This window comes from Phyllobates terribilis, unplaced genomic scaffold (genome assembly GCF_046119375.1).
Source record: "Phyllobates terribilis strain yellow unplaced genomic scaffold, ASM4611937v1 Scaffold_4__5_contigs__length_816908805, whole genome shotgun sequence".
NCBI classification, from domain to species: Eukaryota; Metazoa; Chordata; class Amphibia; order Anura; family Dendrobatidae; genus Phyllobates; species Phyllobates terribilis.
The window spans coordinates 749,106,106-749,133,051 of record NW_027362764.1 but is presented as its reverse complement, the minus strand read 5'-3'; the positions used below and the strand labels follow the sequence as shown (position 1 = coordinate 749,133,051).

The window sequence follows — 26,946 nt, the reverse complement described above, 5'->3', positions numbered from 1 at the left end:
GTTGCGTTTTTCAGCTTTTTATTTCACTGTCCCTTTGTCTCTTTTTATGCATGTACATAAAGGTCTGTTAAAAAAAAGAACCCCATTCTATTTTGCCATCAAAATGATGCAAATTTTGGTGCGTTTTTAATGCGTTTTTTTCAGCGTTTTTTTCACCACCCATTACTTCCTATGGGTGAAAAAAAGCTGAAAAACGCTGAAAGAAGGGACATGCTCTATTTTCCAAAAACCCAACAAAGACACAAAATACGCAGCAAAAAAAAACATGTGTGAACAGAGAATTCTGGTTTCTCATAGACTTTGTAGGTACTGCAAAACACAGCTGAAAATTTGCATAAAAATCTGCAGCAAAAAATGCTGAAAAACACAACATGTGTGAACATAGCCTTACTGCCCAAGCAAAGTGCATGTAATTTCATGAAACTTGTGCCCCCTTTGCGTCGAGACGCTGTTGAACCGTGCTGGGTTGTTTTTGGGGGGGTGTTTTTGCTCCTGGAAAAAAAAACTAACGTAAAAAAGTTAGGCTATGTTCACATGTTTGTGTTTTTGTTGCTTTTTTTTATGCAAATTAAAGCTGCATTTTACAGTACCAGCAAAAGCTATGAGATTTCAGAAATCTCATGCACACACATTGCTTTTTTTTTCCTGACTGGATTGGAAAACGGCTGCGTTCTTAGAAACTGCAGCATGTCACTTCATTCAGTGTTTTTTCATACATAGAAAACAATGAGTAAGTGCAAAAATGCAGCAAAAACGCATGTATCAGATTTTGCTGCATTTTTGGTGCAGAAAACTCAGGAACAACAGACACTAAACTGTATCAGCCTGCACAAAAGACAAATGTACCTGAAAAAATGCAGCAAAAAAAACGCAGCAAAAATGCAGCAAAACCTGCTTTTTTTAAGCAATATCTTTACTGCCAATAGTAGCTTTTGCCTGCGGGAAAAAAACACACAGAAAAAACGCAACGTGTGAACATAGCCTTAATTATGTGTTTATTTAGTGCAAAATTAAAACTTTTCTGTACTAAAAAACTGCATTAAATAAAAAAAACTCTCCTTCAAATCTTCTCAAAAAACACATAAAGCAGAAAAAGCCTAAACAAATAGCAAAAATGCACCTGCAGAAAACATGCAGGAAAAAAATAATAATAAATTAATAAAAAACGCTACATGTGAACAAGCTAAAAAAAAGCAGCATTTCCTAAAGTGGATTCTGCCTCCCAAAAACTTCAATGTTGCCAAAACCTACAGAAGTGTGAAGGCAAAAAGTTAATTTAGAAAAAATTTTTTTACCAGTAAAAAAAAAAAATATCTTGATCTTCCATATCATGAAATGAATCAGATGAAATATTTGTAGCTAGTTAGAGAAAACGACATCCAACTTTAGATATTTACTATAAAGATAAAGCCGCCATATTGTACACATAAATACATCATTTATATAAATCGTTGCCCCCACGGGGGTCACAGTGTAATTTCGTACAGACCCAATTATAGCAACAGGATATTTTTGGAGTGTGGAATTAAACCTGATAAAAAGGAGGAAAAGCATACAGAAGAACATACAAACCCAATGGAGATCATTGCTGCGGCTGGATTTGCACCCTGGTCCCCAGTATTCTATGGCAATAAACATTGAGCCACCATAGTCCCTTTTTTAACATTTATGTTTCTATATATTAGCAATAGGGACTGAATACATGGACATGGGTGTCTTGGCTATATAGGACTTACCTATGGGTATGTGGGCTGCTCTCTGCCGAGTCCATGGTAGATTAATAGGAAAGGTCCATTAATTTCAGAACTTTCCTTACTGCCTGGTCTCAGCAGGAGACTGTAGGTAGATCCTGTCAGATGTGGCTTATCAGGTACAGTATGCAAACACTGAAACCAGGTCCTAGCAGTGTAAACAGTCCCTTCCCTTGTGGTGATTTTCTGTACATCCCATAAAAAGGCGTACGACTTCTTGTTAATTGTAAAATAGAGTCTATTCCAAAGAAATACATATAGAATGTGACTACCATTCACTGAATAATCATGGTTCTGTAGGATGGAGCCATAGGCACTATCGTTGGTGCCACACCATATGGCTCTCCCAAAACACATCAGGCGGGATTATCGTGATAAAAGAGGGGGCTCCTTTAACAGTGGCGTAACTTGAAGCTTGTGAGACCCAGTGCAAAATCTCAACAGGGTCTTCAACTATCATAGGTTTTTAGGCCAATGGGACCTTTTGGACCCCACTGGGTTCCAGGAACCAGTGCCATACTGAAAGATGTGGCTATCAGGTAACGTCCCCCACGTTCTTTCTTTCTTGCATTGATCTTAGAGGAAACTGTGACTGTAATGAGGGCACTGTGGCTGACATTATCGAGCACTGAGGCGGGCACTGTAATGGATGCCCTATGGGTGGCACAGTTGTGAGGACACTGTGTCTGGCATTTTTATGTAGGATTTAAAGGGTTATTCCCAAGATGAAATCATAGAATGATAGAATGTTATATTTTAAGGGGACCTCCAGGGTCCTCATGTCCAACCCCCTGCTCAACGCAGAATTCACTAAACCATCTCAGACTGATGTCTGTCCAGCCTCTGATTGAAGACTTCCATTGAAGGAGAACTCACCACCTCTCGTAGCCGCCTCTTCCACTCATTGATCTCCCTCACTGTCAAAAATGTTTTTCTAATATCTAATCTGTATCTTCTCCCTTTCAGTTTCATCCCATTGCTTCTCGTGTTTCCATGTACAAATGAGAATAAGGATGATCCCTCTACACTGTGACATCCCTTGAGATATTTGCAGACAGCTATTAAGTCTCCTCTCAGACTTCTCTTTTGTAAGCTAAACATTCCCAGATCCTCTAACCATTCCTTGTAGGACATACTCACCATCCTTCTCTGAACTTGCTACAGTTTTTCAATAGTCATTTATCCCCTATTAAAGTGTCCTAAATAGAGTGCCCCCATAGTAATAGTCATAGTATTTCCATAGCATGGAAACCCAAAGTGCTTCCATAACAGTGCTGGGTTTAAAGGATTATTCCTAATATAGTACGTTTTTCCCAATCCTCATGGTAGGGAATAACTAATGATCACTGGGGGTCTAACGATACCAAGAGAGGGGCTCTGGAACCCAGGAACCGGACTCTGCAGAGCCCCATCTTGCGTGGATCAGAGGTGGGCAAGGTCGACCTCTACTCTATTCATAGTCAGTTGGACTAAAGCAAAATACTGCTTTCTCCAACAGTTTCACAGAGCAAAGTCTGAGCATGTGACCCTCTGACGGGGCAATGCAGAGCCTGGCTACCGTGTTCTAGAGACCCATTTTTGGGATCAATGGAGGTCCCAGCAGTAAGAACCTCAAAAACTAGTAAGTTAACTCCTCTCTTAAGGGAATAACCCTTAAAGACTGACACTGTTACGAGTGTACTATGATTAAAACTATGAGGGAACTGTGACTATAATGGAGACATGTAGGGGACATTGGGCACTGAGGAAGGCACGATTATGGATGCATTGTTATGGGGTCTCTGTGTCTAAAATTGTTATGGGGCATTGAGGCTGATATTGTTATGGGAGAACTATGGCTGGCACAATCATGTTATTGGACATCGTGGCTGTAACTATATGGGGACATTGTGACATTGTTATGGGGCATTGAGGCCAGTATTGTTATAGCAGCACTATGGCTGGCACAATCATGTTATTGGACACTCTGTCTGTAACTATATGGGGACACTGAAGTTGTCATGGGGCGTTGAGGCCAATATTTTTAGAGGAGCACTATGGCTGGCACAATCATGTTATTGGGCATCGTGACTGTAACTATATAGGGACACTGTGATGTTGTTATGGGGCGTTGAGGTTGATACTGTTATGGGAGCATTATTGCTGGTACAATCATGTTATTGGGCATCGTGACTGTAACTATATGGGGACACTGTGACGTTGTTATGGGGCGTTGAGGTTCATACTGTTATGGGAGCATTATTGCTGGTACAATCATGTTATTGGGCACAGTGACTGTAACTATATGGGACACTGATGCTGTTATGGGGTGTTGAGGCTGATATTGTTATGGGAGAACTATGGTTGTCACAATCATGTTATTGGGCTCTCTGACTAACTTTATGGGGATACAGACGTTGTTATGGGGCACTGAGGATGATACTGTTATGGGAGCACTATGGCTGGCACAATCATATTATTGGGCACTGACTGTAACTATATGGGGACACTGTGATGTTGTTATGGGGAGTTGAGGATGATACTGTTAGGGTAGCACTATGGCAGGCACAATCATGTTATTGGGCACTATGGCTGTTATTATTATGTTATGGTGGCACAGTAACTGTTATGGGGACACTGTGACATTATTATGGGGTGTTGAGTCTGGCAGTGTTTTGGATGCATTTTGGCTATTACTGTGGCTGTCAGGGTAAGTAGATAATTATTGCAGACACTATAGGGGCACTTTTTGGGGACTTATCTTACTAAACTTGTCTTGGCATTGAAGAGAACTCCTTCTATTCCACTCACAGCATATGGAAATGTGGTAGGACTGAGAAATAAAGGATTTTATCTAAGAGGAAGAAAATGTAAAGCAATCATGTTCATGTACATCTGTAGTTGCAATGTATGGTGCCTAATAGAAGAGCTCGGTAATAGATGCCACCCTGTATAATTCTCCTATCAACTGGGGACATAAGGTCATAAAAAAGTAATTATGAGTGAGACAGTAGCTCTTAAAACCATCTCCGGGAAAGCACACTGTGGACCTTTAGGCTGTGTGCCCACGTAGCATTTTTCAAGCGTATATGCTGCGGAATTTCCGCAGCGTAAACGCTTGAAAAACACATGTATATCCGCACCCCATGTTCCCCAATGGGATTCCGCAAGTTCTATGCACATGCTGCGGATTTTTCCGCAGCGTTTATGCCACGTTCAAAAATCCGCAGCATGTCATTTAATTTTGCGTTTCCGCAAGCGGAATTGCCTTTGTCCAATGCATAAAAAACGCAAGGCAATTCCGCATGTGGAAAACGCGTGATAAACGCGCGAAAAATGCGCGATAAACGCGTGCGGAATTCCGCATGCGTTTTTCCGGGAGAGGACTTGCATTTATGCAGCAGAAATTTTCTGCTTCATAAATGCAACGTGGGCACATAGCCTTAGTAAGCTGATGGCTCGTATCGCTCTGGTAATGCGGAGTGTTTAGTGTTTGTGAAATGGGTGTTCTCACTCAATGCTGATAAATGAAGGTGGAGTGTCTTAATGTGAGAACCGTGCGGCTCCATCAAGTGGTTCTTGGCACAATGCTCAGTATACTGTGTGCACAGGAATGATGTTATAGAAGGAGGGAACTGGAGAAAGTGTAAAACAATATAAAGGGTAAAACAATATATACACTCGTCTATATTTATAAAGTCATTAAGGTTAATAAAGTTGGGAAAAAGGTGAAGATATTAATTTTTTTTTGTCATTCCATTTGTTTTTTAATAAGACAATCCTTCTCCATAAACACTATAGTTATTGGAATATACTCTGATTGGATCATCGATAACAATGGGTTTCTCCAGGGGTCCGTACTGGGCCCTCTTCTATTTACTATACATTGCTCAAAAAATTAAATACTTAAATCACACGTTGGATGTCAATGACAAGTTGAAAATCTTTACTGATACAAATTGTATAATTCCTTGAGAACAAAATGATGTATCAACGATCAGTGGAGACCCAAATCATTGACTAACTTCTAAATCAAAAGTAAATCAAAGTAAAAAAAAAAAAATGGAATCATAGGTTGATTCAATTTGTATGAATTTGATTTCAGGAACTCATAATGCGTATGACTTTGTGGCGCTATCTGCTGTGTTGGTTGTACAGATACATAAGGTCCGAAAGGTTCTCAATTGGATTCAGATCTTGTGAATGTGATGGCCAATCAATGACATCAAGGCCTTCATTATCGAAGAACTGTCTACATTCTCTGAGGCTGGGAACTGTCCTGCACCAGGAGGAACCTGGTTCACTGCTCCAGTGTAAGGTCTGACAAATGCTCTGAAAATGTAATTCCAGGACTTAAAAGTAGTCAGAGTGCCATTGGCTATTACGTGGAGGCTTGTGTGACCATCCAAGGGTATGCATCTCCAGACCAACACTGACCCATCACCAAACCGGTCATGCTGGCTTGTTGCAGTCAGTACAACATTTATCATGGAATATCCAGAGTCTTTCATATCTCTCACACGAGCTCAGTGTGATTCTGCTCTCATCAGTAAGCAGAACCAGGCACCAATGGCGGACCTGACAATTCTGGAGTTCACTGGTGAATGTCAATCAAGTTGCATGGTACTGGGCTGTGACCACAGGTCCCAATACAAGAATGTCAGGCCCTCATGTCACACTCATGCAGTCTGTTTTTGACAGTTTGGTCAGACACATCTACACGCTCTAGCCGTGCACCTCTTGTTCCTCCTCACACAAAGGAGCAGCATTGGTCCTGCTGCTCCATTTAGGCCTTTCTACAGATCTGTCCAGCTCTCCTTATGTGAAGAAGAATTTACTGCACACTCAGATATATGATGCAAAAAAATCCACACTGTATTTATTGTGATAAACAGTTCACAACAGACAGTGGTGTAGACAGAGTTCAATGGGCTCCTGTGCAAAATTTGGACCTGCATCCCCCCCCGCATTTTGGTCAGATGTATGCATCCTTGTAGCGTTTTAAATCCTATAAAGACATACGTGTTCACCCCCCATCATTGGTTCTCCAATCTTGTACTAATGTCCCTCATCCCGGGCTTTTTCCAGGTATATATGTTCCCAATTCTGCGACCCTTCCAAGTATATACATCCCTCATCCTGGTCTATATGTCCCCCATCCTGATACATATGTTACCCATCCTGGGCCCCTTCCTGGTACATATGTCCCCAATTCTGGGACCCTTCCTAATATAAATGTACCTCATCCTGGTATATATGCATGCCTTATTGGTATACAAGTCCCCCATTCTGATATATATGTCCCCCATCCTAGTATGTATATGTCCCTTATCCTGGGCCTCTTTCTGGTATATATGTCCCCCATACTCGTATATATATCCCCCATCTTGGTATATATGTTCCCCATCCTGGGCCCCTTCCTGGTATGTTGTCCATCCTGGTATATATGCCCCCCTTCTTGGTATACAGTCATGTGAAAAAGCCACACCACTATATATGTCCCTAATCCTGGACCCCTTTTGGTATATATGTCCTCTATTCTTATATATATTTCCCCCATCCTGGTATATATGTCCCCCATCCTGGGCCTCTTTTTGGCATATATGTTCCCCTTTCTGATCCTGCAAAAAAAAAAATCTTCTCTCCTTCCTCCGCTTTGACGTGCAGCGGCGTCTTCTGTAGCCGACGAAGAGACATGCAGCTGACATCATGCGTGCCTTCTATGGCAACACATGATGTCAATGCCATGCAATGCCAATGCCTGGCACGTCGCCATCAGCTGCCGGCCTCTGATTGCCCATCAGAGGGCATTGCACCACAGTGAGCCAGAGGATCACTCCACCGCAATACTCTTCAGTTGAATGTGCATCCTCGGACGCACATCCAGCTGAAGTAGAAGCTGTGGTCGGCAGGCCCACATGGGCCCGGTCGCGGTCACACCCTCTGCAACCGTGATTGTTACGCCGCTGAAAACAGATTCCAAACGAGGTAAGGCAAAAAATGGGAGTTGAAAAGAAGATGTTTCAACCCTCCTGGGCTTTTCTCAACAATATAAAGGATCTTATCAGTCACTGTACAGGAGGAGGAGGTGAGCTGTGATATTGACGCGCCCCCTGGGACGTGGGGTACCTGGTGCCGGGCCGGTAGATGCTGGGGGGATGTCACAGTGGCGGTGACCCGGTCCGTGACCCAGGGCGGTCAATAAAAGGAGTTATGGATAGGGGATTTATAGTGTTTTTGTAGAGTTTGTGACGCCACCTGTGGTATTCGGCTAAAGGGAGCCGCCGCTGCGGAGCAGTCCTCTGAAGCTGATGTTACTGCAGCAGGGATGGTGTGGCTCTCCACAGGAAGAGCTAGCTCCAGGACAGTGTAGAGCTTGTTGGTTGTGCTGGGCGTTGTAGTGCAGGGGTTGATGGCGCAGCAATAATCAGTCCACAACTTAATGGCAGTTTACTCTTGTCTTTACTGGTGGTGATTAGACAAGCTGGGACTAGGGTACTGGCTAGAAGTGGAAGTCCGGGCAGCCTGTAAGCAAGTAAAGAATCCTCCTTGCCAGGTGAAGTTGGAGGCCTTCCCTTTCCACTAATCTCCTTGGCCCTGCTGCTTGTAGCTGTGCTGTGGCCCTCGTCCCTGAGTGCAACGTTTCTGTGCTCACCCGTATGGCAGGCAGCTCGGGCCTTGCTGGAGTGTCGCTCCCACAAGGCGGTGCTGGGCCCTCTGTGCTGCTGAGCCTCCGGGCGTCTGATGGGGCCAGGAAACCTGCAGTCTCCTGCCCTCCGGTTTCTGCTGCTGGGCCTTCGGTGCCCCACAGCCTCGGACTCCGGTGTCCGGTTCTTCTGTGTCTCTCTGGGGTGAGCTGCCGCGCAGCTCCAGTCCCCAGCTCCTCTCTCCTCAACATCCTCTCTTCAACTCCTCACTCTAAGACTAACTAACCCCGCCCCCAGATCCCAGTTGCCAAGGGGAGTGGCTCCCCTTGCTGGTCTGGAGCCGGGAAAGTGTTGCATGTTTAGTATACCTGACTAGGGGACCTCTGCTTGCTTCCAGGCATGGCATTACCTCTTTTGAGGGAGGCAATGTCACTGTGGCAACCGGACCCTTGGGGAGCCACAACATCACTTTTTGTGAATGGTGGATCCTGTGTTATCTACTGTATATAGAGGTGTTATCATTCAGTGTACACAAGGGGGATGAGGTGAGCTGTGACATTTATTGTGAATGGTGGATACTATGTTATCCATTGTAGAGGATGTTATCAATCATTGTACTTGAGGGGTAGGTGAGCCGTGACATCAATTATTATGAATGGAGGATCTTGTGTTATTTACCATATACAGTATAGAAGTGTTATTAGTCATTGTTCAGAAGGGGGGGAGGTGAGCTGTGACATCACCTATTGTGAATAGAGGGTACCATATTATCTACTATATATATGGAGGTGTAACCCTTCATTATAATCCTGTCTGTGATGATAGTGAGACTGTTGATAAGTCTATTATAAAGTCTAGTGGTGAATGAAAAAGCAAGAATTATGATTTTTCTTCTTTATGTAGATAGTGGTAATGATAAACTGAAAACAAAAATTTAATTTTTAAAAATAAAATTAACATGAAATCCGGATTTAAACAATTGGTTGTTTTCTGATGACTCAAACTGAACTCAAAAGTGTTGTGCCTCTATTTGAGAACATGGACCATTCTTGTTTGTGCCAATCCCTGCGACATTCTAGAAGGTAATATTCCCCCATTTTACATTCCGGCTATTTTCTTTCCTGGCTGCCATCAATGACTCCCAATACATCAGAGTCATTTGTGCCCACAGCCGCAGCATGTAGTGTCACTAGGTGCGGAGCCTGCAGGACACGGTGCCGAGATAAAGTCTCTGTAGCCTCAGTGACCTAAAAGACATATTAATTCTTTCCATGGGAAGTTATAGAGTGCGAGGACACAACATGTGTGTGTGCATTGTGACACATTCTGATTACATTCGCATGGGATAAGAAATGGGTGTCCCGTGTAATAGGGAGTATTTATACACGTCAATTATAATGGATCTACAAACACACATCACTATATTATGATCTCGCTCCCCGTCCGGCCCTAGCTTGGTGGTAGTGATGTGATCCTGCCAAGTAGAATATGACTCAGCTCATGGAAATGAAGAGCTACACATGGCTGTTATCTTCTGAAACAGCGCCACACCTGTCCACAGGTTGTGTGAGGTATTGCAGCTCAGCCCCATTCACTTTGATAGACACAAACTATGGACATTCCGAATTCTGCACAACCTTTGTAATTCCGTACTGGGTTCCAAAATACGGCACCATAGCCAGGGTCTATACTGTACCTCCTAGTGACCCCTATTTTACACAGTCTGTGAATACCTATGAGAAAGGATTATACTCTGCTCCATCACATGCCACTGTATGGAAGCATTCTTCCCTAAGATAATTGATTCAGTGGAGGCATAGTATGGTGGCATATAGAGCGCCCATAGGTCAGTAATACTACATTTAAGCACATTTTTAGAATCTGTGGGAACCCGAGACCAATGTTAGATGATCTGTTATTCACTGAGTTGTATGAGATTTGAAAAACAAGATTGTTTTCTTCCAGAAAGAAGTTATAAAACATATCTCCGTCTGTGCATTGCCCTTTTCCTCCTGCGGAGGAGCTGCTGGGAAATTATGCAGTTGTTCCTAGTTTAGAGTGTCAGTGAATCTTTTATAGCCACAAGACCCTTTTCACAAAAAGTGATTATACAAAGCAAAGCATGCCTTTAACCCCTTGGAAACCCAATACCGATAGTGTGGGTGCTGGCTGTGTTATATAACTGCAGCAGAGAGCAACTAATACAATGCCAATTAAATGGCCTCCAACAACCATCAATGGGGAACCAATCAGCCCCAGACGCAACATAATTCTGCCATGGCAGCTGGGGATCTTCTGAAGGTCTCAGTGAAGACAAGTCTGTTGAAACCCATAATTTTACAATACACTGCAGCATTACAGTATAATGTATACGCGATCAAGTGATCTCAAGTTTCCTGAAGAAACTACAAATAATTTTGTTTTTTATAATTTTTATTAAAAAGGATTTTATTGTATTTTTTTTTTTATTTCAACTGAGTACCTTCCTCCTCCTCCCCTCCATCTTGTGCTGACCCACTGATTCTGGAACAGTTTTTCTTTTTCTTCTGTGACCCTCCGTTCCAAAGTTATGCTCCCAGTAATAATGAAGCAAATTTTCCCTTCAACCAACTGAACATAAACAATAGAACCTATCTGTGGGCGTGGCCATGTTTTGATTGGCCAGTATCACAGAAGAAAAAAGACAAACTCAGACAGAAAAGTTCTGCTGTAAACGCTCGGTTGGTTGAAGAAAAAAATTGTATCTTTATTACCCTGGGGCATAACTTTGGAGCGGAGGGGCGCAGAAGGAAAAAAAAAACTGTTCCAGAATCAGTGGAGCGGCAGCAATTGGAGGAGATGCTCAGTTTAAATAAAAAAATACAAGAAAATTTCCCCTTTAATAAATATATAAAAGAAAAAAAAATTAAAAATATTAATCAACTCTTTCCCCAATCGTATATTGCAAAGTGTAAAAAATAAAAAAATGCTCATATATTATATTTTGCCCAAACAAATAAAATATTTAAAAAAATCCCATATGATAAACACCATATCAAAACTGCATAGTTTTTGTACTTCTAAAAGATGCAATAAAAAGCAAACAGAACATATTATGTGCCCCAAAATGTGGATCAATAAATCTGCAGCTCGGCACATAAAAAACAAGCTCTCCATCAAAGGAAAAATAAAAGTTACCGATCTTAATCAGTCAATCGCAACACAAACCAATATTATTATTATTATTTTTTTTTTTTTTTTTAAATTTTACATTTTTTTTATCCACTGTGAGGCCGTGAGCGGGATCGTATACGAGGGACGTTGTATATCCCCCAGAATGTGTACAGAGACCTATTAAATCCATTGGAGTGCATTGCAGTCACAGACACAGCTTGTGGCTTGCGGCTGCAATGCAGGAATGAAGGTGAGCAATGACCTGGTCAGACTACATGGCTAAGGCAGATTAAGTAAAACCCGGCAGGGCCTTCATTTCTTGGAGGAGGTCACAGGAGGCAGTGGGGCGGCCTCCTCCCTCCAACCCGGGTTTTCCAGTGGCTCTTGCCACAAGTCCTTTAAAACCCCTGCACTAAGGATTAGTGTTGTTCTAGGTTGGAACCTGCTAGGAGCACAGCAGGAAAGCTCAGCAGGATTGAGTGTGGCTGAACCCCCGCCTGGGAAGGCTCTGCACCTGTCAGGCTCTGAGCGGCCTGGCGCGGCCGTTGCCCCCGGCAACCGTTGTTTATGGACTCATGTTAACCCGGCTGCAAACCGGAGGACTTTGTTTACCCGTGAGTTGCTGAATAAAAGCTGTTTATGTTGGACTTGCTTGGGTCACTGCCTCAGTTACTGCGCGGTGTGAACAGCGCCGCCTTACACCACTAAAATCAAAAGGAAAACCTTATCAGTTTGGCATCGCCATATACAACCCCTGGCAAAAATTATGGAATCACCGAGATCGGAGGATGTTCATTCAGTTGTTTAATGTCGTTGAAAAAAAGCAGATCACAGACATGGCACAAAACTAAAGTCATTTCAAATGGCAACTTTAGGCTTTTAAGAAACACTAAAAGAAATCAAGATTAAAAATGTGGTACTCAGTAATGGTAATTTTTTTCAGACCAAGCAGAGGGAAAAATTATGGAATCACTCAATTCTGAGGAAAAAATTATGGATTCACCCTGTAAATTTTCATTTCCAAAACTAACACCTGCATCAAATTAGATCTGCTTGTTAGTTTGCATCTATAAAGGAGTGATCACACCTTGGAGAGCTGTTGCACCAAGTGGACTGACATGAATCATGGCTCCAACAGGAGAGATGTCAATTGAAACAAAGGAGAGGATTATCAAACTCTTAAAAGAAGGTAAATCATCAAGCAATGTTGCGAAAGATGTTGGTTGTTCACAGTCAGCTGTGTCTAAAATCTGGACCAAATGCAAACAACATGGGAAGGTTGTTAAAGGCAAACATACTGGTAGACGAAGGAAGACGTCAAGGAAGACATCAAAGCGTCAAGACTAGAAACTTAAAGCAATATGTCTCCAAAACAGGAAATGCACAACAAAACAAATGAGGAACGAACGAGAGGAAACTGGAGTCAATGTCTGTGACCGAACTGTAAGAAACCGCCTAAAGGAAATGGGATTTACATACAAAAAAGCTAAACATAAGCCATCATTAACACCTAAACAGAAAAAAACAAGGTTACAATGGGCTAAGGAAAAGCAATCGTGGACTGTCGATGACTGGATGAAAGTCATATTCAGTGATGAATCGCGAATCTGCATTGGGCAAGGTGATTATGCTCGAACTTTTGTTTGGTGCCGTTCCAATAAGATTTATAAAGATGACTGCATGAAGAGAACATGCAAATTTCCACAGTCATTGATGATATGGGGCTGCATGTCAGGTAAAGGCACTGGGGAGATGGCTGTCATTACATCTTCAATAAATGCCCAAGTTTACATTGATATTTTGGACAGTTTTCTTATCCCATCAATTGAAAGGATGTTTGGGGATGATGACATCATTTTTCAAGATGATAATGCATCCTGCCATAGTGCAAAAACTGTGAAAACATTCCTTGAAAGAAGACACATAAGGTCAATGTCATGGTCTGCAAATAGTCCGGATCTCAATCCAGTTGAAAATCTTTGGTGGAAGTTGAAGAAAATGGTCCATGACAAGGCTCCAACCTGCAAAGCTGATCTGGTAACAGCAAGCAGAGAAAGTTGGAGCCAGATTGATGAAGAGTACTGTTTGTCACTCATTAAGTCCATGCCTCAGAGACTGCAAGCTGTTATTAAAGCCAGAGGTGGTGCAACAAAATACTAGTGATGTATTGGAGTGTTCTTTTGTGTGTTTGTTTTTCATGATCCCATATTTTTTTCCTCAGAATTGAGTGATTCCATACTTTTTTCCCTCTGCTTGGTCTGAAAAAAATTACCCTTACTGAGTACCACATTTTTAATATTGATTTCTTTTAGTGTTTCTTAAAGCCCTAAAGTTGCCATTTGAAATGACTTTCGTTTTGTGCCATGTCTGTGATCTGCTTTTTTTCAACAACATTAAACAACTGAATGAACATCCTCAGAGCCCGGTGATTCCATAATTTTTGCCAGGGGTTGTATACATTAACCTGGGAATTCATGTTACCAGGTCATTTTTATCACAATAGTGAACGCTGGGAAAACAAAATCCAAAAACAATTGTGGGATTTTTTTTCACCATTTTACAGCACTTGGATTTTTTTCCCTATTGCTGAGTATATTATATGATCTAAAAACTACAACTTATCCAACAAAACAGAAGCCCCGATATGGCTATGTTGATGGAAAAATAAGAAAGTTGTGGCTCTTGGAGGAAGAAGTGGAAAAAACGAAATAGCAAATATTAAAAATCACATTAAGGGGTTCATATCCTGACACACGTTAATTAAAGAATTTGGTAAAAAAAAACAATAAAAGAAAAGTTTATCACACAGTTGAATGCGGCATCTATCATCGAAATGAAATTTTAAGTTTCTGCGGTTGGGGGAGCGTTCCTGGAAACATCTCTCTTTCAACAGAAAAGTATTTTCCTTTATATTTATCATTAGACAGCACATTGATTTACGGTTTAATTTGCCCTTTTAATAGTTTACATGACAGATATGGAGCTTTTTTTGTGGTTTATTAGTTTTTATCGATTTCCCTTCTTGGTCTATAATTATACAGTTCTAAGCTACTATTGACGTTCTGTGTATCAATAAGAACTTATCTGTGTCCAGGAGAGAGGGTTACGGAGCAGACGCTTTATCCGTCTTTTGCTTTATGGCCGTTACATATGGAGAAATTAATATTCACAGTACTGCATGTAAAACACCAGTAAAATGTCCTTCAGCCAGGAGTCTCTGCAAATAGCCCCAGACTTACTTCTCCTATAAAAAGTGGCTGTCGGTGACCTGCTGAAATGTCTGAATAAGACATGAAAATCCCTTTAGTAACTACTTAATTTCTGCCATAAAACCAAAGACAAAAGCACAATACACAAAGGTAAACGGATAAATCGCAAAGTGCGTAAAAATAATGATAAATAATGAAGGGTATTTAGTTAACATAAATTTTGATCAAAATAATGTAAAAGCCATCCTGCCATGTCACGGCAACCTTTATGGGACAGTCCTAACTCTAATATTAAAACCTTACTGTGGCGCCCCTGGGGGTTCGGTCGCCACAGGGGTGCTGCACCTCACCCAGAGGTGTGGTGTCTCCCTTCTCTCAGGTAAGATGGGAGTGCTGCACGGAATCCCAAACACACCTGCATCCAACACTACACTACTCCAGGCCGGCTGGAGGGGCAAGACGCAATGTATGTTTCTGCTGAGCCCTGACCCTGGCTGGAGTGGGGGGAACCCAAAGGTAGGGTGAACCAGTAGTGGGTGTGGGTGGAGGAAGTAGTTAGAGGGAGCACTTTAGTAGGAGTATAAATTGGGAAGCCATCTTAGGGTGGCAGGTTCAGCAGTAGTGTGAGTTCTAGGGAGCTGTTCAGACGAACAGCTCGGGACTATTCGGAGGAACAGTCCGGGAGCAGAGTCTCATTAGGAGATCTGCTCCACAGTTAGGGCCAGGTCAGAAGGCCCCGGAGGGGAGCAGGGAGTAGCTAGCTCCGTTCTACAGAAAGGATCCCAGGGGGTACGGCGCATGCAGGACGGCACCCGTACGCCCCGCATCTGTCAGAAGACAGAGGGATCACTGCGGCATTCTAATCCTCCAGGAGGGTCAAGTAGGTCCCGGATCCGATGTACTGGAAGGACTTCAGAGCACCCGAGCGGGATTGAGAGTGGGCAGCGCAGAGCAGGAGGGAGAAGGACCAGAGTAAAGACGGTCAAAATAGGAACACCAGAAAGTGGGGATCTGCCAGGTACTCCCAAGCTGTCTGAGGAAGGACTGAACCTCTGCCCGGTGAACGTAGCGCGACGAGGGAGGCCTTTACCTGTAAAGTGCACCTGTGAAGTGTCTAAAGAACTGTGAGTAAAATCTTGGATGACTGCACTGCACTGCCTCTGTCCATTCTTCATCGGCACTATCGTTCCCCCTGCACTACAATGCCCAGCGCGACCCACTCTCTTCTACTACACTGCCCTGAGGCCTGCTCCACCTGTGGGGAGCTGTTCCATCACAAGCTGCCCTAACATCTGCCTCAAAGGACTGTTGCAGCGCTGGTGATCCTCACCAGACACCACAGGTGGCATCACGAACTTTCTCAAATCCCCCATATATTCATATTCCCCCTTTTGAGTGACCGCCCTGGGCCACGGGCTGGGCCAGCCACCGTGATATCCCCCGGCAACCGGAGGCCCGGCTACCGAGTACCCCACGGCTCTGGGGGCGCGTCATTACTATTTGTCAAGTGACATACATATGGATAAGGGCAGAGAGACTGAACCCTTAGTAGAAGAATGAACCTTCCAGCTCAAAAAAATAAGGTTCTTTCTATAAACAGTGCCAGTAAAAGTTTTCTTTTAATCAGTGCCATCCACAGTTCCTCTATATACAGTGCTAGTCACGGTTCCTCCATATACAGTGTCAAGCACTTTTCCTCCATGTTCAGTGCAAGTCACAGTTACTTCACACATAGTGCTAGTCACGGTACCTCCATACACAGTGCTAGTCACGGTTCCTCCATATACAGTGTCAGTTAAACTTCTAATCTGTATCAACCAGTATACTGACCATTTATAGCTCCAGCAAGGGTGCCAGACACAGAGCTCCTTTCCTTTCAGTAGGTGATATTGGATCGGGTTTGCTTTGCCAGTGGTTTTAGGAACAATAATGGCTTGTAACTAGTGATGAGCGAGCATGCTCGTAACTCGAGATTTACGAGCATGCTCGGGTGTTTTCAGAGTATCTTCAGCGTGCTCGGGTGTTATGTTTGAGTCACTCCGTGCGCATGATTTGCGACTGTTTGACAGCTTTAATACATGTGAGGAATGATTGTTTCTTAGGCATTCCTCACATGTATTAAAGCTGTCAAACAGTCGCAAATCATGAGCACGAAGTGACTGAAACATAACAGCCGAGCACGCTGAAGATACTCGGCGAGCACCCGAGGATGCTCGCCGAACGGGTTAACCGAACATACTCGCTCATCACTACTTGTGACTTTTTAAAACTTCTCTAAATTTTTGTGCAAGTGTACTTCATTGCCAGGGGGCATAGATGACTAACCTGGGAATGGTAGTATTCTTATATTAATATTTGTATTTATATTTATATTTTTTGTTATGCTATTGTGAATTTTTATTTTGTAAAGATCCTAATGGGTCAGAGACAGATATTTTACAGTACTGTTATGCCCATATAATTTTGTATTTTTCCCTATATTCTAACACATTTTTTTTTACATTTTTACAATTGATGTTTGAGTACTTTTTTATAACTTTTTTAATGCAGAATTTTGTGGTATAGAAACAGTATACAGTGGTAGCCAAAAGTATTGGCACCCCTGCAATTCTGTCAGATAATACTCCGTTTCTTCCTGAAAATGATTGCAATCACAAATTCTTTGGTATTATTCTCTTCATTTAATTTGCTTGCAAGGAAAAAACACAAAAGAGAATGAAGCAAAAATCAAATTATTGATCATTTCACACAAAACTCCAAAAATGGGCCAGACAAAAGTATTGGCACCCTCAGCCTAATACTTGGTTGCACAACCTTTAGCCAAAATAACTGCGAACAACCGCTTCCGGTAACCATCAATGAGTTTCTTACAATGCTCTGCTGGAATTGTAGACCATTCTTCTTTGGCAAACTGCTCCAGGTCCCTGATATTTGAAGGGTGCCTTCTCCAAACTGCCATTTTGAGATCTCTCCACAGGTGTTCTATGGGATTCAGGTCTGGACTCATTGCTGGCCACCTTAGAAGTCTCCAGTGCTTTCTCTCAAACCATTTTATAGTGCTTTTGGAAGTGTGTTTTGGGACATTGTCCTGCTGGAAGACCCATGACCTCTGAGGGAGACCCAGCTTTCTCACACTGGGCCCTACATTATGCTGCAAAATTTGTTGGTAGTCTTCAGACTTCATAATGCCATGCACACGGTCAAGCAGTCCAGTGCCAGAGGCAGCAAAGCAACCCCAAAACATCAGGGAACCTCCGCCATGTTTGACTGTAGAGACCGTGTTCTTTTCTTTGAATGCCTCTTTTTTTTTCCTGTACACTCTATGTTGATGCTTTTTCCCAAAAAGCTCTACTTTTGTCTCATCTGACCAGAGAACATTCTTCCAAAACGTTTTAGGCTTTCTCAGGTAAGTTTTGGCAAACTCCAGCCTGGCTTTTTTATGTCTCGGGGTAAGAAGTGGGGTCTTCCTGGGTATCCTACCATACAGTCCCTTTTCATTCAGATGCCGACGGATAGAACGGGTTGACACTGTTGTACCCTCGGACTGCAGGGCAGCTTGAACTTGTTTGGATGTTAGTCGAGGTTCTTTATCCACCATCCGCACAATCTTGCGTTGAAATCTCTCGTCAATTTTTCTTTTCCGTCCACATCTAGGGAGGTTAGCCACAGTGCCATGGGCTTTAAACTTCTTGATGACACTGCGCACGGAAGACACAGGAACATTCAGGTCTTTGGAGATGGACTTGTAGCCTTGAGATTGCTCATGCTTCCTCACAATTTGGTTTCTCAAGTCCTCAGACAGTTCTTTGGTCTTCTTTCTTTTCTCCATGCTCAATGTGGTACACACAAGGACACAGGACAGAGGTTGAGTCAACTTTAATCCATGTTAACTGGCTGCAAGTGTGATTTAGTTATTGCCAACACCTGTTAGGTGCCACAGGTAAGTTACAGGTGCTGTTAATTACACGAATTAGAGAAGCATCACATGATTTTTCAAACAGTGCCAATACTTTTGTCCACCCCCTTTTTTAGGTTTGGTGTGGAATTGTATCCAATTTGGCTTTAGGACAATTCTTTTTGTGTTTTTTCATTGAAGACAAATTAAATGAAGATAATAATATCAAAGAATTTGTGATTGCAATCATTTTCATTAAGAAACTGAGTATTATCTGACAGAATTGCAGGGGTGCCAATACTTTTTGCCACCACTGTATATATTGTTTTCAGGCGATGTGACCTAGAAAAAGCATTTATGAGGGTTTTTTTTTCAAAGTCGTTTAAAGGGGTTGTCCAGGACTTTACCATTGATGGCCTACTTTTAGGATAGGTCATCAATGTCTGATTGGTAGGGGTGCGACACCCCCGCTGATTAGTTGTTCCAGATGTCGGCTGCTGCAGGAACTGCTCCGTTAGAGAGCTGCACACCTCCGTTGATGGAATAGTGGCCACAGCCGGGTACTGCACATCCTCCCCCTATTGATTTGAATAGGGGAGGAGGTGCAGTACCCAGCTGCGGCCACTATACAGTCCTAGACATCCCCTTTAAAACAATGTAATATTTTATTTGTTTATATCATTACAGATGCAAAAATACAAATATTTTTTTCTGACATCTCTTGATTTTAGCTTTCTCATTAGCCATAATACGGTAAATCTCTATTCTCTTTCTGAACAACCGAACACCATCAAAGGTTATTTCTCTCCACTTTAAAATTTTTGTGTTTTTTCAACCTCGTCCCAAATTTAGCTTACACAGAGCACCGTTTTTATAAATTTGTTACAAAAGTCTGTTGGCAAAAAAGTGACTTCAAAAATTCCACTGATAAAAACTTACCCCCAAAAGTTTAAATGTACCCCTCTTTTGGATCTACAGGTGCTTCTCACAAAATTAGAATATCATCAAAAAGTTAATTCATTTCAGTTCTTCAATACAAAACGTGAAACTCCTATATTATATAGAGTCATTACAGAGTGATCTATTTAAAGTGTTTATTTCTGTTAATGTTGATGATTATGACTTACAGCCAATGAAAACACAAAAGTCATTATCTCAGTAAATTAGAATACTTTATAACAGCAGCTTGAAAAATGATTTTAAAATCTGAAATGTTGTCCTACTGAAATGTCTGTTCAGTAAATGCCCTCAATACTTGGTCGGGGGTCCTTTTGCATCAATTACTGCATCGATGTGGCAATGTGGCATGGAGGGATCAGCCTGTGGCCCTGCTGAGGTGTTATGGAAGCCCAGGTTGCTTTGATAGCAGCCTTCAGCTCGTCTGCATTGTTGGGTCTGGTGTCTCTCATCTTCCTCTTGACAATACCCCATAGATTCTCTATAATAGATTCTCTATGGGGTTAAGGTCAGGCGAGTTTGCTGCCAATCAAGCACAGTGATACTGTTGTGTGTAAACCAGGTATTGGTACTTTTGGCCGTGTGGACAGGGGCCAAGTCCTGCTGGAGAATGACATTTCCATCTCCAAAAAGCTTGTCGGCAGATGGAAGCATGAAGTGCTGTAAAATGTCCTGGTAGACGGCTGCACTGACTTTGGTCTTGATAAAACACAGTGGACCTACACCAGCAGATGACATGGCTCCCCAAACCATCACTGATGGTGGAAACTTCACACTAGACCTCCAGCAGCTTGGATTGTGGCCTCTCCACTCTTCCTCCAGACTCTGGGACCTTGATTTCCAAATGAAATGCAAAATTTACTTTCATCTGAAAACAACACCTTGGACCACTGAGCCTCAGTCCAGGTCTTTTTCTCCTTGGCCCAGGTAAGACGCTTCTGGCGTTGTCTATTGGTCATGAGTGGCTTGACACAAGGAATGTGACACTTGTAGCCCATGTCCTGGATACGTCTGTGACGCGCCCCCTGGGCCTGTGCTGTGCAGGGGAATACCCGGAGCCGGATCGCTGAGATGCTGGGGGTTGTAGTCTCCGTGTGGCGGTGACCCGGTCCGTGCCCAGGGTGGTCAAACCAGTGGCAGTCTATTTGTATGGTAATAAGTGTCCGACTACGCCACCCGTGGATTGCGGTCAGTGGGGACCGCCGCTGCGCTGCAGACCGCTGAGGCTGATGTTGTTTGCGCAGCTGAGTATGGGATGACTCCCCACGGGAGAAGTATTGCCTCAGGGCAGCTAATGTGGAAGATGATGGGAGTGATGGTGTGAGGGTCCCAGTGCTAATGGTGCAGGAGCGGCAAGGAATCACAGAGACGTGAGGTGCAGTTCAGGGTCTTTACTGATGGTACAAGGCAGACCCTCCCGGGAGTACTGGCTAGTATAAGGGGCCTGGTCAGTCTGCGAGCAAGCAGGAGTTCCCCTGGCCAGGTGGAGTTGTAGGCCTCCCCGTTAATCTGCACTCTTCCTGGCTTCCTTGCTGTCAGCGGTTACAAGTAGCCCACGTCCCTGAGTATACCGTGTGGTGCTCACCCGTATGGCTGGTGACTTGGGGCCTTCTGTTAGCCTCCGCTCCTGGATGGCGGCGCTGGTCCCTTCTTTGTGACTGAGCCTCCGGGCTTCTATGGCCAGAGGACCTGGAATCCCCTGCCGGCTGGTTTCTGCTGCTGGGTGTAGATCAGTCCCCACAGCCTCGGACTCCTGTGTCCGGTTTTAGTATCTTCGTCCAGGGCGAACTCTGCTCAGCTCCAGCCCCTGGACTTCTGCCTCTGCTCCTCCAGAGCTCCTGTTCTTGCTTTCCCTCTCCAGGCTCTGACTACTCTAATCCTGCCCCAGACCCAGTTTAAAAGGGCAGATTCCTCCCCTCCCAGGTCTGGGCGGACCGTGTTGCATGCTTAGGGATCCTGACCAGAGAAACCTCCCACTTGCTCTCAGACATAATATCTCTATTACTGTGGCAACCAGACCCCTGGGGTGTCACATTCCCCCCTAGTAAATTTTAGTACTCCGGGACTAAACACATTTTTAAAGAAACATAAATACAAGGTATAACAATAACAAGACAACATATTTACAAGAAGCTTTAGTCTGTAGAGGTCACGGCGTTTCCGTGACCGGGTGTCCATATCACCCAAGGTGAAGTTTATGAAACAAAGGGGGTGTCCATGTCACCCAACAAGGCGAAGTCTTGGCACAGAATAGGGGACCTGTCCAAAGCAAACCCCTTGCGTTGTCCTTGGGCGTGGCTGCAAGGGTAGAATAACTACTTTGGGCCGCAAGGAGGCCACGCCAGACAGGTTTTCTCTTCCGCGGCCGTCTTCGCAAGAGGCACCAAGGTGCAACTATCTACAAAACTGTTCCGGTTATCCAGTGTCCATAACCTGTTAGTCCATATAAATCTGCAGGGTAACTGAGAAACATAATTAGTAACAGGCAACAAACATAAACCATAAACATTTTTCAATAAACAGTCAACTTTACAGTGCACTGGTTTAGATTCTCCAGCGAGCGGGCATCTGACCTCTAGTGACTCTAGTGGACCTACGGAGCTCACTAACTGGTTCTGCACTACAGGGTGTAGGAGGTGTTATGGGCAAGCTGGGCAGCTTTCTGCGCACTCTTTGGCTCACTAGGGGCACGGCAGGCTCACTACTAGCAGAGGGTTGATCCTCCTGTACTGCTGGTGTGGACTCTTCTGCCTCTTGGGCCGGCTGCTCTTCCAGCTCTACCGGTTCCTCTGTAGGCACTTGCGGGGCTGGCTGGAGAAAGGTGAGGACGGGTACCACGACAGCGCCGTTTACTTGTGTCCAAGACCGGGGGAAGTCTCCAAGTACGGTACTGATCATTTCTTCCCTTTCCTCTGCGGGTTGAGGGTTTTCTTGATCTTCTTCAGGGCTTTGCAGCTGCTCGGGACACTTCTTCAGGTGGTCTCTGGAGACAATGGCTGTGGTTTCTCCTCCATCCTTACTGATTATGCAGATTTTTGGGTTCTCATGGCTTGATGGCAGTACGGTGTACGGGTCCTTCTCCCACTGGTCGTCCAACTTGTGGAGCCGTCTCTTCCTCTTCAAGACCTGCTCTCCAGGTACCAGGGGAACAGCGGGAGCATACTGGTTATAAGCCTTCTCTTGCCTTTCTCTAGCTTGAGACAGACTTCGCTCGACGCTCTCCTGTACTTTCCGATACTGCTGCTGCCGTTCTGTATCCCAGTCTGCCTCTGGCGAGGTGTCCTCAGGCGTCAGGACTCCCATATCCAGGTCAATAGGCAGCTTACCAGGTCTTGCTCTCATTAGGTAAGCCGGGGTACAGTTGGTGGAACCTACAGGGATGTGGTTATACAGGTCCACCAGATCGGGCAGTTTCTCAGGCAACAGACTGCGTTCTTCCAGGGGCAGTGTTTTTAGCAGATCTATCACCACCTGGTTCATCTTCTCGCAGAGTCCATTGGTTTGAGGGTGATAGGGCGTTGTTCTTATCTTCTTGCAGCCATACAGGTTGCAGAACTCCTGGAAGACCTCCGCTTCGAAGGCTGGTCCTTGGTCTGTCAGCACTTGGTCCGGGTACCCGTGTGGACGGCAGAAGTGCTGCTGGAAGGCTCTAGCTGCTGTTTGAGCCGTTAAGTCCTTGACCGGGACCACCACCAGGAACCGGGAGTAATGATCTACGATTGTGAGGGCGTAGACATACCCAGATCTGCTTGGAGCCAGTTTCACATGGTCCAGGGCTACCAGTTCCAGTGGCTGTCTGGTGATGATGGGCTGCAGGGGAGTCTTCTGGCTGGCTCGGTCTTTTCTTCTCAGGTGGCACGGGCCACAGTCTCTGCACCACCTCTCGATGGCTCCTCTCATGCCTACCCAGTAGAACCGTTCACGCAACAAGAACTCCAGCTTCTTCCATCTGAAATGCCCTGCTCCGTTGTGGTATGCCTCTAGAACCATAGCCGCGTCTCGTCTTGGGACCACTACCTGCCAGGTCAACTCATGCATTCGAGAGTTAACCATTCTCCGGCACAGCTTCTCCCTGTAGAGGAACAGCTTACTTTTCTCCTTCCACAGTTGCTTGGTCTCCTCCGGAGCGTCTGGGTCAAGACTGGCATCGGCTTGGGTCAGCATTTCCTTCACCAGACGGACTGCGGGATCACTGTCTTGCGTTTCTGCCCAGTTGTAGTGGGGCAAGGGATTGAACGTCACAGAGCGCCTATCCTTCACACGGTGGGAATACAGGGTAATCCCATGACGGTGGAATGCAGGGAGCTCGACTTCTTCCAGATCTTCTGGATCTTCCCCTACGTCCGGTAAGTTCGGCATTCTAGACAGGGCATCGGCGTTGGCATTTGTGCGTCCCGCCCGGTATTTGATGGTGAATTCAAAGTTGGACAGGCGAGCCATCCATCTCTGTTCCAGGGCACCGAGCCTTGCAGTGTCCAGGTGTGTCAACGGGTTGTTATCCGTGTACACGGTGAATTTGGAGGAGGCAAGGTAATGCTTGAAACGTTCGGTCACTGCCCACACTACTGCCAGGAACTCCAGCTTGAATGAGCTATAATTCTCAGGGTTCCTCTCCGTGGGCCGTAGCTTTCGGCTGGCGTAAGCGATTACCCGTTCTTTCCCCTGCTGGATCTGGGACAGTACGGCTCCTAGCCCGATGTTGCTTGCGTCCGTGTGGAGGATAAAGGGCTGGCTGTAGTCTGGATATGCCAGGATTTCATCCCCCTTGAGGGCCATCTTCAGCTGGCAGAAGGACTCCTCTTCCAGCTTTTCCCACCTGAAGGGCGGCTTCTGGTTTTTGGCTGCCATTTTGGGGCTGCCATTTTGGTGAAACCGGGAATGAATCTTCGGTAGTAGCCTACCAACCCGAGGAACTGCCGCACTTCCTTTATGCTGGAGGGTCTTGGCCAGTCCTTAATCACGGTGATCTTATTAGGGTCGGGAGCCACTCCGTCAGCACTCACCACGTGTCCCAGGTACTGCACCTTTGGTTTCAGGAGGTGACACTTGGAGGGTTTCACCTTTAGGCCGTAATTCGCCAGAGCTTCGAACACTTCTGCCAGGTGTTTCAGGTGGTCCTCGTAGGTCTTGGAATAGACGATGACATCGTCCAGGTATAACAGGACCGTCTCGAAGTTCCGGTGTCCCAGACAGCATTCCATCAACCGTTGGAAGGTTCCTGGTGCGTTGCAGAGCCCGAACGGCATACAGTTAAATTCACTGAGACCCATCGGGGTAGTGAATGCGGTCTTCTCCCGGTCCGCCTCTGCTACAGGAACCTGCCAGTACCCGCTAGTGAGATCCAAAGTAGAGAAGAAGTTAGCAGATTTTAATGCAGCTAAGGACTCTTCTATCCTTGGTAACGGGTACGCATCTTTGTGTGTGATACGGTTGACCTTCCTGTAGTCTACACACATTCTCATAGTGTTGTCTTTCTTTTTCACTAAGACTAGTGGAGCTGCCCAGGGGCTACAGCTGTCCCTGATTACCCCAGCCTCCTTCATGTCTCTAAGCATCCCCTTGGCGTGTTGGTAGTGTGCCGGGGGTACGGGTCGGTATCTCTCCTTTATGGGAGGATGGTCTCCCGTGGGGATGTGGTGTTCTACCCCCTTTACTCGCCCGAAGTCTAACGGGTGTTTACTAAACACTCTCTCGTACTCTTGAACCACCCGATAGACTCCCTGTTTCTGGTGTGAGGGAGTGGAGTCAGTACCCAAATGTAGTTCCTGACACCAGTCCTCCATTGGTTTCTTAGAGCCGTTACCTTCCTCTGGTTGAGATGGAGGCAAGGGTTCCACGGCCTGTACAGAATTCTGGTTTATGGTGAACAATTTGGCTAGCGTGGCATACCGGGGCAGGTGTACTTCTCTCTCCCCGATATTTATGATGCGAACGGGCACCCTCCCATGGCGTACATCGACCACCCCCCGTGCTGTCAAAATGGTGGGCCTACTGTCTGAGTAGACGGGTTCTACCATTGCTTGGTAGTCTCTACCTCTTAGACCAATAGCTGCCCGACACCAAATCATCATCTCACTTTTTGGGGGCATGGCAATAGGGAACGGGTCACACATTCTCACGCTACCTATCTCACCACCAGATAGTTCCACCTGTTGCCGCTTCATCAGTGCCCGGATCTCTTTTAGGAGCACACGCTGCTGGCCGGAACTGGCGTTCTTGGCAACCTGCTGTAAAATGAGAATCACCTCTGCAAGACAATTTTCAATCACATTAGTTCCCAAGGTTATTCTAGGGTGACTCTCATGACGGTCTATGTCCACTATAATCAGTCCTTGTGCCGCTAGTTCGACTTTACCGATCTTAATGGTCACCTCTTTGAATCCCACCTGTGGCACGGGCTGACCATTGCTGGCGATGATACTCAGGTCGTCATCTGGGTAGCGGGTTATGTCCGAGTCATTCCAGTACTGTTTAAAGAGCACGTACGGGATGGTGGTCACCTGTGATCCAGTGTCTAGTAGGGCACTCATAGGAATGCCATCCAGTACCACAGGCAAGATTGGACGTCCCCCTACGTATTTATCACGCCAGTTTGATGGGCCTGATGGTCTTATGCCTGGGGGTTGGCCCTCTACCCCAGGTTGTGCCCGTTTAAATGACAGTACCTTGCCACATGTCCGGGTTGATTGCAGCGGCGGCAGATGGGTCGTCCGTCCTCGTTGTATCTGTCGCTGGGTCTTCCTCTGGCTGGTGGGGTCCTCCTCAGTCGGCGCCACGGGACGTCCTCCGGTCCGGATGCCAGCTGGATCTTTCCTGGAGAAGAGACCTGTAAAGACTGCACAGTTCTGGTTAGCGCGGCAACGCTCTTAGTCAGCTCTTGGACCTGATGGTGCAGGTCTGTAGCCGGGTCACTGTTTAAAGCCTGCGCATCAGCTCCCACAGGCCCTGCAGACAAGGGCGCCGTCTCCTGGTGGTAAGTGATAGCAGCCACCTGGTGCCGGTTCTCGGAGCACCCGGATGGCTCTGTCCTTGAACTGTGCAAAGTCCAGGTCAGGGTCCTGTAAGGCCATTGCCCGCAACTGGGTTCGTTGGGCGTTGCACAGTAGACCCTCAATAAATTGTTCAGTCAACAGCTTATCTTCATTTCCCACGCTGTCAGGGTCTGCCTGCTTAATGGCTCTCAGGGCCTCTTGTAGGTTTAGCGCATAGTCTCTTATACTCTCATGTGCCCGTTGTTTGCTCCCATAAAATCTTAGTTTTATTTCGGCTGAGGTGCGGGTGTCAAATGTGTCTTTCAGCCGGGTTAGTATGTCTCTGACAGTCCTCTTCCTCCCAGGTGGCCAGGACTTTACCTC

General features: G+C 45.1%; 1 protein-coding gene across 3 annotated transcripts in view; it reads right to left on the bottom strand.

The window, feature by feature from the left end:
- The window catches only part of FER1L6 (fer-1 like family member 6), a 217,004-nt gene that overhangs the window by 168,385 nt on the left and 21,673 nt on the right, over window positions 1-26,946 (bottom strand). Inside the window, exon 1 of one of the 3 annotated variants that reach the window (XM_073679860.1) lies at window positions 1,737-1,906. The exons of 1 other annotated variant lie outside the window; for it this stretch is intronic. In XM_073679860.1, the coding sequence (XP_073535961.1) occupies window positions 1,737-1,771 (35 nt within the window). In that variant the 5' untranslated portion in view covers window positions 1,772-1,906. Of the gene's footprint in view, window positions 1-1,736; window positions 1,907-26,946 lie in introns of those variants that run through there. One more of the 3 variants, XM_073679861.1, reaches the window with a different exon arrangement.